General features: G+C 43.5%; 1 protein-coding gene across 1 annotated transcript in view; it reads right to left on the bottom strand.

The window, feature by feature from the left end:
• Spon1 (spondin 1) overlaps positions 1 to 17,955 on the bottom strand; it is a 308,671-nt gene that overhangs the window by 216,727 nt on the left and 73,989 nt on the right. Inside the window, exon 3 of the mRNA XM_075971948.1 lies at positions 10,703 to 10,836. Coding sequence (XP_075828063.1) covers positions 10,703 to 10,836 — 134 coding nt within the window. The remainder of the gene's footprint in view (positions 1 to 10,702; positions 10,837 to 17,955) is intronic.

Raw genomic sequence — 17,955 nt, 5'->3', positions numbered from 1 at the left:
TTGCCAGTTTCTTCCCCGTTTTCTGAATGGAATTGAGGGAACAGCATCGGCTCTCACAGGCTTGGTTCTGAGCCTCTGTGTTCAGAAAGGACTCTGCTTCATCTCACAGATCAAGAACAGGGCGTGAGAAAGCCAACCTCGCCCTTGTCACTTACTGGCTGACCAGGAGTCTGGTGGCAGCGGGTTTAAGTCCCAGTTTCACAATATGGCTGCTTTATTCCCCAGAATGGAGACTCTGAGCCTCAGTTTAGTGAGGTCTTTGCAGAGCTTTGAGAGATAAGGTGTTGGGAGCTGAAGAGATGAGATCAGTCGCTACAGCGCTTGCTGCTCTTGTAGAGGACTCGGGCTCCACTCCCTTCATCCACATGGCAGCTCACAGCTGCCTGAGCACCAGGGGATTCAACCCTCTCTGGCCTTTATGAGCACCTGCACTCATATAGACAGCAGACAGATAGACAGACAGACAGACAGACACATGTACATGCATACACACACTGCATACATTAGGGCTGCTATCATAAAATATTATCAACTAATATAGCTAGCAAATAACAGAAATGTATTTGTAGAGTTTGGGAAGGCCAAGACAAAGATGCTGGCAGATTGGGTAGCCATCAATTGCCCTCTTGCTGATGCAGATGGCTGGCTTCCATAACCTTGCACAGTGTTGTGTACAGAGAGGAAGAAAGCTCTCCTGTCTCCTCCATAAGGGTACTGGTCCCATCACTGTGGCCCCCACCTCATGCTCCAATCATCCAGTAGTCTCTCCCAATGTTATCACACCGGGGCCCTTAGGAGAGAAGAGCATAGTCTAGGAGTCACTTCTGTGTATCTCTTTATACCTCCCAGCCCACCTGTGACTGCAACCATCATTGCGGGAACCAGATACGTCTTGCCGGAATTGGATGGTGCACATTTTTCCTGCCTGCTGTACCTCTCGCATTCTGTCCCTGTGTAGAAGAAACTGACTGGTCCCTGTTCTAGTGCACATGCCAACAGTGCTCATGGAGACCAGAGGAGGGCACTGATCCTCCCGAAGCTGGAGTTACTGATGGTTGTGAACCATCCTGTGGGTGCTGAGACCTGAACCTGAGTCTTCTTCAAGGGCAGTCAGTGTTCTTAACTACTGAGCATCTCCCCAGCCTGATGCAGCTTTTTGTTCCACTGCTAGATGACGGAAGCCACACTAAATAGTAGATAAATAAAAAGGCTATGGTTGTGCTCCAGTAGAAGTGTGTGTGTGTGAGAGGGGGGGGGTTTGGGGAGGGAGGGTGGGAGGAAGAGAGAGAGAGAGAGAGGGAGGGAGGAAGGGAGGGAGGGAGGGAGGGAGGAGGAGGAGGAAGAGGAGGAGGAGGAGAGAGAAAGAGAGAGAGAGAGAGAGAGAGAGAGAGAGAGAGAGAGAGAGAGAGAGAGAGAAGGAGGGTTGGACTTGACCCATGGGCTGTGCCTTATCATCTTTCACATTAAAGTGACAAAGAAAAGCAAAGGGGATGCCTGCCTTTGTAAACCCCATAGTCCTGCGTAAACAATATAAAGATGGATGCAGTAGGGCTTGGATGTGACTCAGTGGTAGAACACATCTTAGTATGTGCAAGGCTCTGAGTTCCATCCCTAGCACTGAACAGTGACCAAAGCAAGCTGTGAAGGGCCTCAAACACTGCTGGAGAATTTTGACTTCACTCTTTGGCCACACAGAACATCAAATGAGCTCAGAGAGCTTACAGCAACTGCGGCCTGGATCAGGGTATTTCACTCAGGGAAGATGAATTGTCCCCTTTTAGGGGTCCAGCACACAATTATCCCCTCTCACTTCTGTAACACCCTGGTAAAGCTTCCAGGGTCCCACTCTGAATTGCATGAACAAGGACATGCACCCTTGAGGCCAGATATACTTTAGAATTGATTTGGGGGTTACATAAAGATAATACAGTATATATTCCACACCCACAGGGTCTCGTCATCACCCTCATTTCACACTAAAGATGGTAGTCATCTCAGTCCAGGGAAGGTCTGGGCCTTAGATGAGTAATGAAAAATCTTTTTAATCTCAGTGTTTGGATTTCAGGACTGCAGACGAAGGGCTATGCACCTGGCTTGTATTATTTATAGATTGTCTTTGGGTCAAAGGCACCATCCCATGCCCTCAGTGACTGCATACAAGAAGTGCTCAATAAATGCGACCAAAGCAATGAGCAGAGGAGAAAGGCTGTAGAGCCGGTTCACTGAGTGGCTAATGATGGGACATCCTGCCCGAGCAAATGGGGAGAGTTACATGGCAGGGTCAGGATCTTGAACTGTATCTTAGGGTGATAGGAAGCTGTGTTGGGTTTGTTAGACAGGTAGAACATCAGAACATCAAGGGGAAGAGGGATTGGAGGGTAAGGAGCTTATGTGATCATGTCAGAGATTCCCCTGACAGTAAGATACAAAGTGTCTGTGGATAGGGCAATGGATAAAAGTAACAACAGAAAAGAGCAGCACATACCACTTGAAGGCCTGCCTACTAATAGTGTTTGAAGGTGAGATGTGGAATCTCAGCTTGACCCACAGCCCCTGTCTGAGGTGCTGAAGGGCAATGTGGAGCTCCAATGCTTGTAGCTAAGTTGCCTACTCTATGACCTTGAGAAGTTGCTTAGCCTCCTTCCTATCCTTCCTGTGCCTCAGCTTTCTCCTTCACACCTACACCGCCAGGCTACTTTACAGAGGAAAGGAGTATTTGTAACCCAGAACAGTGCTTGACTCTTGGCTATCGTCTCCTTTGCTTTATAAAAGTTGAATTCCTCAAATGATCTGCCTTGCCCTCAGGAGAATTTCCACTCTCAGATCCTTTCTGTGGGAATGAGCAAGAGCTGGAATTCTACCTGAAGACAATGAATGCCCAGAAAAGAGAGGACCCCTCAAGACACAAAACTTGGTCAGGCTGAAGAGGACAGGACATCCTTCTGTGTAGTCTGGAAGTATCTGTCTTACATTAAGGCACTTTTTTTTTATCCTTTGTCTTTTAATCCACTACTCAGTTGTAATGCTTCGCAGCAGCCTTGCAGCATTAGAGCATGCCAGGGCCCCTGAAGAGAGAGCTTTGGAGAGCGCTGCCTTCGCTGCCTTCGAAGCCAGCACTGATTCAGAGATTTGTATGCAAATGCGAAGTGGAAACAGCAGCATCAGGTTTACCAAGAGAGAAGTCACCATTGCTGCTTGCTGGCCTTCGCAAGCAACCATGTGGCTTCAGAGCAAACTCCAGCTTTTCCTATGAGGGATACTAGTCTGGAATGGCATGAAAAAGGCTCCTTCTTCAAATCAGGGCTCTGCAATACAGCTGGCAGCTTCCTTTTCTTCGTCCTTTCTTCCTTCCTTCCTTTCCATTCATATGCTCTCTCCCTCCCTTGCTTCCTCTCCCCTCCCTATTCCCAACAGGATCTCACTTAATTCAAGTTGGACTAGAACTCATTTTGTAGCTGAGAATGACCTTGAACTAAAGCTGTTTTATCCAGGGCTGGGGATAGAATCTAGGGCTTTCTGCCTGTTGAGCAAACAGTCTTCCAAGTGAGCCACATCCCCAACAGAATCACTCACTGTTATCATTGCCTCTCCTTTTTTGTCTGTCCAGAACTCTGTGGCTAGATCTTAAACCTCCTTGTTAGCTTTAATAAAACTTCCCACTGTACAGCCTCGCGGTTTAATAACCTCTAATCGTTCCCTTGATGCTCCTGAATCAGGTTGAGTCTCTTCATGCTGACATTGGATGACATCTCTGATATGTTAATGGATTTTGGCCCCCGGAGATCTCCTGATCAACATGTCTGTCTATTAACTGTCTCTCGGAGCAGCATTCACCTCCAAGTCCTCATTAAGATTCTGGCTCTGATGCTCTTCTGCCTGGAGTAACCTCTTCCCATACATTTGCCCAGACGACTCATCATTGCCACCGAGACATAACTGCTGATATTTCCAAGAAGCACTCGTGATTTCATCCCCCACCCATCTTCTCTCTAAATTCTAACCATGCTGAGCTTGTCACTCTTTTTGTCTTGGGGTTGCTAATTTTTGCATACATGTTTTTATTTATACCACAGCTAGGCTAAAAGTGTTTTTGCAAGTTGGGATCATTATTTACATTCTAAGTTGAGTTTTTCTCAGTTTTCTGGTATACAGTTTTGGTATCTGGCAGGTGTACTGGCTGGCTGGTCTTGCAAACGCTACCTTCAACATGAAAAGCAAGGAAACTGGCCCAGCCAGCCAGAGTCTTCCTGTACTTTACTGATGACATCAACTTGAAACTTTTTCTAACCACATAAAATATTTTAAAATAAAATACGGTGCATTCCCATTAAAATCAAAACATAAAAGAACAAAAGGTATAAGTATTCATTATTATAGTTTTCAGAAATCAACAATTATACTCAACCTCTAAAGAATGCAAGAACAAACCTTTAGAACTACTGAGAAAATGTAGTATTGTCTAAGTCAAAAACTCTAGTCAATAAGAACAGTGAGTAATCAGAAAGAATAACCAGGTAACAGACCAGATTCACGAAAGCTGTGGTGGATATTACTGTAACTATGTAAAGACACACTGCATTTGTGTATGCTGTATTTGTTTACTCCAAAGATGTGTGGCTGTTTCACCTGCCTGCCTAAGGTACCTGATAGGTTTAATAAAAAGCTGAATGGCCAATAGCTAGGCAGTAAAGGGAATAGGCGGGGCTGGTGGGCAGAGAGAGTAAGTAGGAAAGAAGGAAAGGGATGGAAGAATGGAGGAGAAAGAAATGGAGATGCCTGGGGCTAGCCAGGCAACTGCTTGCCAGCCAGCCAGCCAGTCAGACATGGAGTAGGACGTACAGAATGAAAGAAAGGTAAAAGCCCTGAAGCAAAACATAGAGGAAGAGAAACAGGTTAAGTTATAAGAGCTAGTGGGAAGTATTAACTAAGACCGAGCATTCGTGATTAATAAGTCTCCGTGTCATGATTTGGGAGCTAGTGGGTAGCCCCCCACCCATAAATGCCTGCTATGAAGAACAACAAAATTCAAAGTTGTCCTTGGAAAAAAAGCCTCCATAGAATGCATGGTTTAACTTAAAAAAAAAAAACCACAAGATTTTGTGGAAGATAAGAGACCTGCTTAAGTAGGCAGATGTCCTGGTTTTGACTGGAAAACACATAGCAGGGAAGGTGGCTTTCCCCATATTAAACTATTAATTTAGTGTAGCATCATTCAAAATTCCAACATCAGGTTTTATTGGACAGAGCACACTTATATAATTCACCTGGAATATGAGTCTGCTTGAATAACCACACATACTTTGAATGCGGAGAAGATTAATTGTAACCAAAACAGAATTATGCTAAAAACAGCACAGGACTCATAAAGGGAAGACAAGATGAAAAGAGCAGCCAAACGGAGGAGAGATATGCACAGATTTTGCTTTTCATGAAGTAGCAGTCCACGCCATTGGGAAAAGAATGTACCAGTCAACAAATGGACGGGGGACTGCTAACTCTACTTTGTCAGGAAGACTGCTTTCCGATTCCCATGTGTGCTGCCGTCTCCAGGTTGCGCCTCCAGATCTCCACCCCTGGGCTTCACTTGGATAGATGCTCTTTATGAACCACTTACATGGGCTCCAGGACCTCTGTCCATCGGTCAGGCCAAAGGGGAAACCCAGAGGGAAACCATGCAAGAGGGCTGGAGTTTCTGTGGGGTTCCCTCAGGCTAGCTGCCTCTCTAAATGAAGGCCTCAGCTCCTGTTAGTGGTGAACATTCTCCCACCTTCCCCCAACTCTCTTTGTGCCTTCAGACCTGTGTGATATCAGTCTTCCTCCATTGTCATTCTTCCATGGAGATGTTTCTCACAACTTTCCAACTTTCCTCTGGTACCTCATTTTGAGCTGAGCAGACCATGAATTTTCTGTTGTGGTCTACTGATACCATGTAATTAACAAACTCAAATTCTAGGAAGACAAAAGGTCTAAGCCTATTTTAAAATCTTTAGGAATATAAATATGAAATGTATTTATAACCTTGAGTATAGAAAATCTATTTTTTGATTAAGATGTAAAACTTAAATTCCTAAGGGAAAGCACAGATGCATATTTTTAATCAAAATGTCAAGCTTTTTTTGGCATTTGTATGTATGTAGAGAGAGACCGAGAGACAGAGATGAGTATTCACATATGTGGGGGCAGAATGTATGTGCAAGCATGAGTCCATGTGTAAGTATACGTGTGAAAGCCAGAAGTTGACATTGAGTGTCTTACACGGTTGCTTTGAACCTTACATATTGAGGCAGGGTCTCGTGATGATCTTGCCCATTCAATTGGTCTCACTACCCAGCTTGCTCCAGAGAGCCTCTGCCTATTCCTTCAGAAGTGCTGTGGGACAATGGTCTGTACCCTTTCAGTTGTATTTTAATAAAATGCTGATTGGCCAGTAGCCAGGCAGGAAGTATAGGTGGGCCGACCAGGCAGGAAGTAGAGGCAGGGCAATGAGAATTCTGGGAAGAGAAAAGACTCAGTCTGCAGTTGTCACCCAGACACAGAGGAAGCAAGATGTGACTGCCTCACTGAAAAAGGTACCAAGCCATGTGGTTAACACAGACAAGAATTAGGGGCTAATTATAAGTTATAAGAGTTAATAAGAAGCCTGAGCTACTAGGCCAACCAGTTTATAATTAATATAGGCCTCTGTGTGTTTATTTGGGACTAAATGGATGTAGGACCTGATGGGACAGAAAACTCGGTCAACACAGAGAACTGCAATAATGGGGGAGGGGAGCTGTCATACCCACACAGCAATTACGTGGGTGCTGAAGATGTAAACTCCAGTCTGCATTAATAGTACAAAAGTAGCAAGTAAATTAACCTGAGATATTATTTTGATTCTCACACAGAAGGTTCTTGAAATTGGTAATGTCAGGGACTGCTAAGCAGGTAAGGTTATAGGCTCTGTCACTAATTTTGAGGACAATATGGCAGTGTCTGTAGAAATCATTAATATGCATTCCTTATGACCCTGTGATTTGTCATCTGCTATGAATAAAAATGTAAGTATTTACTCAAAAAGGCATGCACTTGGTTGTCTGTTATAGATCATTGATTGTAGCAGGGACAGAAAAGAGACCATGAGAGAATCCAAATGTGAACTTCTTGGAGCGTGATTCGCACATTCATACCGCAGATAACATGCAGTAGCTTAAAAATCAACTATAAATACGCATATTCTGATCCAGACATGTTTCTGCTAAGTTCTCCCGAGTGAGCACCCATTCAAGTTCAAGGTATTACGCATGCTCCACGTACCTTCAGAATGTAAGTGAACACACACAACTTTAAAGCACACCCACAAAGCTGATATGGATTGCTGGCTTCACGAGGAATACTGGGAATATTTGAGGAGACTGTCGAGGGTTTTTCAATTTTTCTGTATTCTAATATATATTTTCTGTACCTCACTTCTTTTTGTGTTGCTTAAAAGTTTACAATGTGTCTGTGTTTACATCTCACCTATAGAATTATAAGTTTTTAAACACAGCGCTGTGGCTAAGATATAATTCCCTCAGGAGAAAGGAAGAGTAAAGACTCTCAAGTTGCCTTGCTCCAGGGAGCCTGTCTCCTCCTGTATGAGTTAGCTATCCAGGTCAATTAACCCAAGCCTGCCAGGTAACTGGATGTGCAGCTGAGTTCCTGACATGCAAAAAACATTGCCTGGTTGTTTTCTCTTCCCCGTTTGACCTGTGAGATGGTGCAGGGCTGAAACCCTCCAATGCCCAAAAGGGCAGGCAAATAAGAGCTCACTTACATTTGTCAGAGGAGTGAACGAAAACGGGCCACATATGTTCATTGTTAAAACAGAAAAACGTACATTCGCATATGCTGACTGGCAGTGGGTAAACAAAGGATGCCTTTCTGGATTCCACCAGAAGATCAAATGGCTCTAGTTTGCAAAAACAAGAAAGAAAAGAAAACCAAAATGCGGGGCCAGATGAACAAGGGCTTTGAGAACAGAGGGACTTGTGACCCAGCGGACTGCTTCCAAGCTTCATCTTTAGAGCCCAGGCTCTGTCGACGGACCAGGCTACCATGGATTAGGGATCTGGGTACTAGAATGCCAAGCCTGGAACCCAGCCTCCAAGCTGAGGGACTGATATACATAAAGACTGTATGTGACAGGAATTGTGGGAACCTGCTTCCCCACATCCTCACCAGCTCCTCGGGACTTACTTGTTGACTGCCAAGTCTCCCCTTTCCATTACCTTGCGTATTCTCAATTGAGGACCAACTAGGAATCCAAATGTACCCTCCACACTAACCATATAAGATGTTTACCTTCCAGTCAGTCTGTCACCAGCTTCCCCATGGCAACAACCTCTCAGCAGAGTAGACCTGAAGCCATTACACACACACACACACACACACACACACACACACACACACACACTCTCTCTCTCACACCTCCACATCCACCCCAGAGGCTTTGCCTGCCCCCTCCTGCCTTTCACTCTCTGCTGAAAACCTGTGGTGGTAACTGACTCCCATGGGGTACAGTCAGCTGCGGCGTGCACTGCCTCCCTTCTCAGTGGTCTTTGCTTAGTACCTCAAGGCCCACATTTCAACCAGCACATGCTTAGTATTGTGATTTATAGATGTGATTTCATTTTAAAAAATCATACAGCTTGAGTTTTTAGACCATCAGTGTACATAAGGGCTAAGAGGTAAGCGTGTCAAGAAGTCGGGGGAAAGATGTTCAACGCGTGTTCAACTAAGGGAGGAGGAAATTATGTGTCAGTGGAGGGAGGCCAGAAAGATGAGGCCAAGTTTAGCAATAGGCAGGTGTTTCCAGAGGTCTCTGTGGGTTTCTTTCCCATTGGCCAGCTGTAGCTGAAGTCATGGGAGACCCTATTATCAGCTGCTCTTGGAGGTGGGTAGGCTGGATCAGTCGCAGTAGGGGGTCTACATGTCTACATTTATCAATTGAAGCAAATTCACAGAAAAGGCCTTTGGGGATTCAGGACAGAACATGGCTGGGAAAGTTCCATCCCCCACCTCCACGAAAAAGATCACGTACATATTTTTTGAGAAAAGAGTCTCTTGTCTTATGTGGTCCAGGGTGACCTGGATCTCTCTATGTAGATGAAGCTGACCTTGAACTTCTGATTTTCCTGGCTCTACTTTCTAAGTGCTGGGATTACAAGCAGGTGCCAACATACTGAACCAAGCAGTAAATGACACCTTGGGTGCTTGAAATGGAGTCCTGCCATCTGCTCATGACCGCTTGTATGTCTGAAATCCTAAAAGTCTTGACATCTGTAGTGGGAGCTGCGGGTTGCATTCCTGCCGCCCTGCTCCCAGCCGCCTGGCTAGCTTATGCCCCGAAATAACAACACACAAATTGTCTTCATTTAAACACTGCCTGGCCCATTATATCTAGCCTATTCTGGCTAACTCTCATATCTTGCTTTAACCCATCTCTAATAATCTGTGTAGCACCCCAAGGTGCACTTACCAGGAAGATTCTAGCCTACGTCCATCCTGGGTGGGAGCTTCATCGCATCTGCCCCAGAGAGGAGAGCTATCGAGTCTGAGCTCACTTCCTCTTCCTCCCAGCATTCTGTTCTGTTTACTCCACCCACCTATGTTCTAACCTATAAAATGGGCCAAGGAAGTTTCTTTATTAGCCAATGACCTTCCTCCATCAGACATCAATTGAAATGGGCCTTTAAACCTACTCCAAAGAACTGGTGCCATAAGATAAAAGATTTAAAAGGGGCTTTCCCATCAGGTAAGTTTGGGACACACCACTGAAATGACAAAGTGTTTGGCTTGTTTGTTAGCTTTTGGTAGGACTTCGCAAAGCCTTCAACCATGCTAGTACGCTATCGGTCTGTAAGATGGAGATCCAGTATGCAACATCTAAATGTATCTGGCTGCAGAAATAACTGTCCTCCCCTTCTGTTTATATCTCAAAGAACATCACCTTGTGGTTCATAAGCCGGAGATGCAGCATTGAGACAATGCTGTCTTTCAGAGGAAATGATTCTGGCTGGTCAAAGCTCTCCCTGTGGCCACTTACCCAGCAGCTGCCTGGGAAGTGGTGACGGAGGGCAATTTTATTTGAGACTTGGTCCTGTGTAGTTCAGGCTAGCTTCAAATCTTACTCAGTAGCCAAATATAACCTTGAGCATCTGCTCCTTCTGCCTCTATCTTTGAGTGCTGGGATTGCAGGTGTGCACTGCTCACGGTGTGTGCAGGGCTGGAGGTCCAACCTGACGCCTGGTGCGTATTCGGCAAGCCTTTGCCAACCAAGGTGGAAGAAAGGTTTGTAAAGAGGAACCTGGGCAACTGGAGGTTGCAATTGGGCATTAGGTCAGGCAGAGCACAGTTTAAGGATGCTAGTTAATGAAGATGCTTCAAATCACAAGACAAAAAAAAAAACCCATTAATTCCAAATGAAGACACCAGGCTTGTATTATTTGCTTGGTTATGTTTTTCTTAACCGGTGCGTGCGTTATTACCTATGGATGCACAGAATGGACTCATAATACTGAATGAAGATGGACACTTGATTTCTTATGCATTTAGCATGGAGAAAATGGAAGACTCAGGGAAGGGTTTGCCTGATGCCCCAGAAGCCACACCTCTTCCTGCGGACACACAGGACATCTCTGATCACCACAGAAAGGTGGGTGAAGAGGCCATGCTCACTTACTTCAGAATCACACAGCCTGTCCCTGCTGGTGGTGCTATCCAAAACACCTGGATCCGTGTCCTCCTCCGAGGGGTGCTTTCAGTGACTGCCACGGGGCAGTTACTCATAAACTGGGTCTCTTCTTCATCTATGATCTGTGAAAACCAGAGGCAAATAAACACATTAAAACGCAGTGTCCTTCTGGGGGCGGAGAGAGTAACTCTGGGGACTCTGACTTGACTCGATTTTATTTCTAGACCCATCATTCTGCATTAGCAGCCTCTGATCCCCAGGCCCCAGAACAGTGCTTGGCACAGTGTGATTACAGAGATCTGGCACATCTGTGCTCTCTGGGCCCAGACATTGTGCCAGCACTTGGAGGAACCAGCCCCTAGGTGATGATCCTGCACAAGGCTCCTCAATCACCTACGCATCTCCTGTTCAGAGGTGGAGGAGGAGGGTGTTCCTGGAGCAAACCAAACCTTGTTGAGTTCCAGCTTTAGAACTTAACTAAAATGTTAAAACGCCCTCGTGGAGGAATTGTTAAAAAACACAGAAGTCACCTAGTTTCCTACAATACCCACCTTTGTAACTTCTACTTATGTCTTCTATTTAATTGGTCTTCATATTTTTCCAAATATAATCCCAGTAATGTTGAAGGACACTATAACCAAATAGTAACCATTCTTGTTCCTCCAGACTGTGTTAGTTCTTCTGCCTGCATGTAGAACCCTCTCAAAGAATTAAAGCAAGTGCCTTTAGTGAAAGCCATTGTATCCAATTGTGCTTATTATCTTTATTTCTTATTTTTAATTCTTTGACAGTTTCATATGCTTCTATAATAACTTTTAGTTATTTTCAACCCCCATTACCCTTTCTTGTCTCCCCTCCTCCAAAGAAATCCTTCTTTCTAGCAAGTACCTCTCTTGCTTTCCTGGTGTGTGCTATGTATCTTCTGGCTTTAGTTAGAGCAGCTCCCATGAGCATGTATGGGAAGTTATTTACTGAAAGCATGGGAAACTTATCTGGGGTCAACCAGCTATCTTAGTTAGAGTTACTCTTGCTATGATGAGACAACATGACCAAAAGCAAGCCAGGGAGGAAAAGGTTTATTTGGCTTACACTTCCATATCATCATAATTGTGGTAGTTTGAATGTAATTGGCCCCCATAAACTCATAGGGAGTGGCACTATTAGGAGGTGTGGTCTTGATGGAGTAGGTGTGGCCTTGTTGGAGGAAGTGCGTCACTGTGGGGGAAGAGGGCAGGCTTTGAGGTTGCCTATACTCAAGCCATGTCCAGTGTGGTACACACAGCTGCTCCTGCTGACTGTGGGTCACGATGTAGAACCCTCAGTTCCTTCTCTAGCACCATGCCTGCTACACACCACCATGCTTCCCACAATAATGAAAATGAACCAAACCTCTGAAACTGTAAGTTATTCCCAATTAAATATTCTCTTTTATAAGAGTTGCTGTGATCACGGTGTCTCTTCACAGCAGTAGAAGCCCAAACTAAGACAATAGTCCATCTTTGAAGGAAGTCAGGACAGGAACTCAAACAGGGCAAAAACCTGGAGTCTGATGCAGAGGCCATGGAGAGGTGTTGCTTCCTAGCTTGTTCAATCTGTTTTCTTATAGAACCCTGATGGGGGCGAGTCTTCTGTTTTGTGTTAATTTCATTGGTTAAATAAAGAGACTGCCTTGGCCCTTTAATAGGACATAAAATTAGGTAGGCGGAGTAAACAGAACAGAATGCTGGGAAAAAGAAGCTGAGCCGAGGAGTCGCCATGATTCTCCTACCGGACACAGACGCAGGTTAAGATCTTCCCTGGTAAGATACCTCGTGGTGTTACAGGGATATTAGAAATGGGTTAGATCGATATGTAAGAGCTAGCCAATAAGAGGCTGGAACTAATGGGCCAGGCAGTGTTTAAAAGAATACAGTTTTCATGTAATTATTTTGGGTATAAAGCTAGCCGTGCGAACGGCTGGGTGGCGGGACACAGCCCCGCTGCTCCTATTTCAACAGAACCCAGCACCCCCAGCCTAGGGGTGGTACCACCCATAATGGGCTCCCATTTGTCACAAACTATGAAAATGCTCTATAGGCCTGCCTATAGTCAGATTTCAGGGAGGTATTTTCTCAATTAAAGTACTCTCTTCTCAAATGACTGTAACTTATGTCAAGCTGACATAAATCTAGCCAGCACAATAGATCCCTTGCCAGCTTGACACATAAACACATCAGTGTGAAGCCACAGCCCCCCTTTCTTATCCATCCAAAAGAGAACACATTAATATTAACATTGCAATATGAAATAGTCCAACTTTTAAAAGTCCCAGTCTTTAAAAATTCAAAAAATTGAAAGTTCAAAGTGTCTTTAAAATAACCAAACTCTCATTTAAAATCCAAAGTCTTTCTAAACTCCAAAATCTCTTTAAAAGTTTAAAGTCTCTTACCTGTGGGTTCTTGTAAAAATCAAAAATAAATTAAATACTTCCTTACTTCAAAAAGTTAAGAACCAGAGCCCAGTTGTAATCTGAACAAAGTACAACCAAACTCCAACTGTGTAAATAATCCAACCAGTCCAATGTCTGGGATCCACCCACTATCCTCTGCGTTTCTCTAAAGGGACTGGACCACTTCTCTGGCTCTGCCCCTCTGCGGCACACACAGCTTATCTTCTAGGCTCAGGCTGTTTTCCTCCACTGGCCCTGCTCTCCTTGGTAGTCATCCCATGTACCAGCATCCCCACCATGCTGGCTTCTTCTGCTGCAGCTGGGTTGCACTTTCACCAACAGCCTCTCCTTGGTTCTCTTCAGGGACTCCAACCCTGCCACACATCGCCAAGCCCCAGCTGCTCTCCATGAGCCCTTTATGCCTTTAAAACCAGTGCCACCTGGGTGGTTATGACATTAGCGAGTTTAGCTACCAGCAGAAGGCACAAACTTGGCTGCCTCTAGAACACAGTTATTGTGTGTTGATCCTTAGGAGACACCTCCCAGAGGACTTCACCTTGATGGTGTCCATCTCCTAACCACAGTTGGTTCCATCCCAGATAATCAGAACCACAGATTCTTTTTTTTAACACTTTTATTTTTATTGATAAGGCAGCAAAAACTCACATTGCATTGTACTAATTTAATCCTTGCTTCTTCATATAGTAAAAGCATAAGAATTCTGAAAAAATAATTTGAGTGAATAAATTAGGTTATTACTCAAAATGATCTGGCAATATTATTCTCCCAATTATATCTACTTTATGAGATCAAGGTTACTTCACAGTCCTTAACATATATCTGATCCACCATGAACATCTGACTATACTGTTTTTAAGAGCATGCTCATTATTTTGACTTTAGAATATTATGCTCTCCTAGGTTTCCTCTTACTTCACTAACTGCCCTTTTTATGTATCCTTCGCCGGATCTCTTTTCCCCACCACTTCTTTTTTTATCATTAAGGGATTTTTTTTATTGATTTTTATTGAGCTCTACATTTTTCTCTGCTCTCTTCTCTGCCTCTCCCTTTCCCCCTTCAATCCTCCCCCAAGGTCCCCGTGCTCCCAATTTACTCAGGAGATCTCTTCTTTTTCTACTTTTTACTTCCCATGTAGATTAGATCTATTTAAATCTCTCTTAGTGTCCGCATTGTTGTCTAAGTTCTCTGGGATTGTGGTTTGTAGGCTGGTTTTCTTTGCTTTATGTTTAAAAACCACCTATGAGTGAGTACATGTGATAATTGTCTTTCTGTGTCTGGGTTACCTCACTCAAAATAATGTTTTCTGGATCCATCCATTTTCCTGCAAAATTCAAGATGTCATTATTTTTTTCTGCTGTGTAGTACTCCATTGTGTAAATATACCACATTTTCCTTATCCATTCTTCGGCCAAGGGGCATTTATGTTGTTTCCAGATTCTGGCTATGACAAACAAAGATGCTATGAACATAGTTGAGCACATGTCCTTGTGGCACAATTGAGCATCCTTTGGATATATACCCAAAAGTGGTATTGCTGGGTCTTGAGGAAGGCTGTTTCTTAATTTTATGAGAAATTGCCACACTGACATCCAAAGGGGTTGTACCAGCTTGCATTCCCACCAGCAATAAAGAAATGTTCCCTTTTCCCCACATCCTCTCCAGCATAAGTTGTCATCAGTGTTTGTGACCTTGGCCATTCTTACAGGTGTAAGATGGAATCTCAGAGTTGTTTTGATTTGTATTTCTCTGATGATTAAGGATGTTGAACATTTCCTTAAGTATTGTCTTTCAGCCATTTTAGATTCCTCTGTTGAGAGTTCTCTGTTTAGGTCTGTGCTCCACTTTTTTTTTTTTACTGGATTATGTGTTCTTTTGGTGACCAATTTCTTGAGTTCTTTGTATATTTTGGAGATCAGATATCTGTCTGATGTGGGGCTAGTGAAGATCTTTTCCTATTCTGTAGGCTCTCCTTTTCTCTTGTTGACTATGTCCTTTGCTTTACAGAAGCTTTCAGTTTCAGGAGATCCCATTTATTGTTTATCTCAGTGTCTGTGCTGCTGAGGTTACATTTAGGAAGTAGTCTACTGTGCCAATGCGTACAAGTGTAGTTCCCACTTTCTCTTCTATAAGGTTCAGTGTGGTTGGCTTTATGTTAAGGTCTTTGATCCATTTGGACTTGAGTTTTGTGCATGGTGATAGATATGGGTCTATTTTCATTCTTCTACATGTTGATATCCAATTATGCCAGCACCACTTGTTAAATATGCTTTCTTTTTTCCATTTGATATTTTTTTGCTTCTTTGTCCAAAATCAGGTGTGGATTAATATCCAGGTCTTCTCCTCGGTTCCATTGGTCCTCCTGTCTGTTCTTATGCCAATACCAGGCTGTTTTCAGTACTGCAGCTCTGTATTAGAGCGTGAAGTCAGGGATTGTGATGCCTCCAGAAGTTCTTTTATTGTACAGGATTGTTTTGGCTATCCTGTTTTTTGTTTGTTTGTTTGTTGTTTTTTTGCTTTTCCATATGAAGTTGAGTACCGTTCTTTTGAGGTCTGTGAAGAATTTTGCTGAGAACCACAGATTCTTACCTCAGAATAGCTAACTGTACTGATAGAGTCATTAAAGGATTTTCAGACTCCTCTGAAAATTTGCAAGCCAGGCCTCCATCATCTGCAATGCTATAGCCATTCTTTTTGTTTTGTTTGTTTTGTTTTTTTCTTTTTTGATACAAAAGCAGTGTAACAGCTCTGGCTGTCCTGGAACTCGTTTTGTAGATCAGTCCAGCCTGGAACTCAGAGATCCGCCTGCCTCTGTCTCCTGAGTGCTGGGATTAAAGGCGTGCGCCACCACTGTCAGCTTTCAACATTCTCATCTTCCAAGCTCTCACAGAACATCTTACCAAGTTTTCAACACTCAGGCTTTTCCAGTCCAAAGTTCTAAATTCCTTCCACAATCCACCCCAAAACACACGGTCAGGTCTGTTACAGAAATACCCCACAATCCTGGTACCGATTTCTGTCTTGGTTATAGTTACTATTGCTGTGATGAAACACCATAGCCAAAAGCAAGTTGAGAAGGAAAAGGTTTATTAGGCTTACACTTCCGTATCACTGTTAATCACTGAAGGAAGTCAGGACAGGAACCCAAGCAGGGCAGGAGTCTGGAGGTAGGAGCTGATACAGAGACCGTGGAGGTGTGCTGCTTACTGGCTTGCTGATCAGAGCTTTCTCAGCCTGCTTTCTTATAGAACCCAAACCAGCAGCCGAAAGATGGCCCCACCCACAATGGGCTGGGTCCTCCCACATCAATCACTAATTAAGAAAATGTCCTACAGGCTTGCCTACCGCCAGCCAGATCTTACAGAGGCATTTTCTCAATTGAGGTTCCCTCCTTTCAGATGACTCTAACTTGTGTCAAGTTGACATAAAACCAGCACAACTCCTGAAAAAAGTCATATGGAACAATTATACTTAAAAAAATTTGGGGGTTAAATTTTATATTTTGTTGAGTTTTTTAAAATTGTTTCTTGAGAATTTCATATATAAGAATTATATCATTTTCACCTCTCTTATTCCTCCTTCAATTCCTCCCATTTCTACCAACTTCCAGCTTCTTCTCAAACTTATTCTTTAATTATTACTGTTTTTATATGCACATATGTATACATAAACACAATCACCTAGTCTATGTGGTGTTGTTTATATGTATATGTGTTTAGTGCTGATCACTTGGGATTAGGTAAACCATCAGGGAACTTGTTTTTGGAGAGTCCTCCTTTCCCAGCAAGCACTAATTGCCTTTAGCTCTTCATTTTGGGGTGGGGCCTTGTGAAATTTCCCTATGGGTGTAGGCACATCATTACCCAGGTCTTCTTTAGGTATTTATTGAAATTTTATGGGTGCAGCTGCTTTATTATGTATAGGAGTCAGTATCTCTCTGCAGACATCCTGATCCTTGGTCCTTACTCTCTTTCTGCCCCCTCTCCCATGACATTCCCTGAGCCTTATGGATAGGGGTTGTGTTGTAGACGTATCAGCTGGAGTTGAGCACTTCATGGCCAGTGGTTCTTGCATTCTGACCAGTTGTGAACTTCTGTAATGGTCTCCATTGGCTGCAGAAAGAAGCTTCCTTGATGAACGGTGAGAGTTACACTTACCTGTGGGTGTTACGTATTCAGAATGAATGCAGTTAGGAAGTATAACTGTTTTAGGAAAGTGGGAATAGTAGGTCCATGACTTTACCAACCATGGGTGGTTGGCTACTTTGATGGTTCCAGGCAAGAATTTCCCCCAACTGAGTGGGCCTAATGCCCAATAAGACAGCCAGTGGTTACCTCCAAGATGCCACTATTGTACCTGTAGGTATACTTTTCTATTCTGATAACTGTTCCAGTTTGTAGGCTTTTCAGTCAAGTATGATTACTAATCACTTTTCTGTTGAGAGTTTTAAATCTATGGCCCCAAGAGCTATTGCTCTGTGGTTTTCTTTTGTGTAATATCTTTGGTTTTGTTAATAAAGTAACAGTGTCTTCATAGATGGAGTTAGGAAGTGTCCCTCTGCTTCTATCATCCAATAGAGCCTATACACTCGGTGTAATCTCTTACTAAACCTTTTGAAAGTATTCACCAGTGACTGTGTCTAGGTTTGGTGTTTTCTCTTTTGAGGGATTATTTATTATTGATTTGATCTCTTTAATAGACATAGGTCTTTTATTCTGATAATACTTTTGGAAAATTATGATTTTTAAGAAATTGAATGGTTTTAATCTAGGTTATAAAATTTGTGGTCATAAG

The sequence above is a fragment of the Microtus pennsylvanicus genome, chromosome 5 (assembly GCF_037038515.1).
Source record: "Microtus pennsylvanicus isolate mMicPen1 chromosome 5, mMicPen1.hap1, whole genome shotgun sequence".
Lineage (NCBI taxonomy): Eukaryota > Metazoa > Chordata > Mammalia > Rodentia > Cricetidae > Microtus > Microtus pennsylvanicus.
The sequence above is the reverse complement of the archived record's forward strand: the minus strand, read 5'-3'. Positions and strand labels throughout refer to the sequence as shown.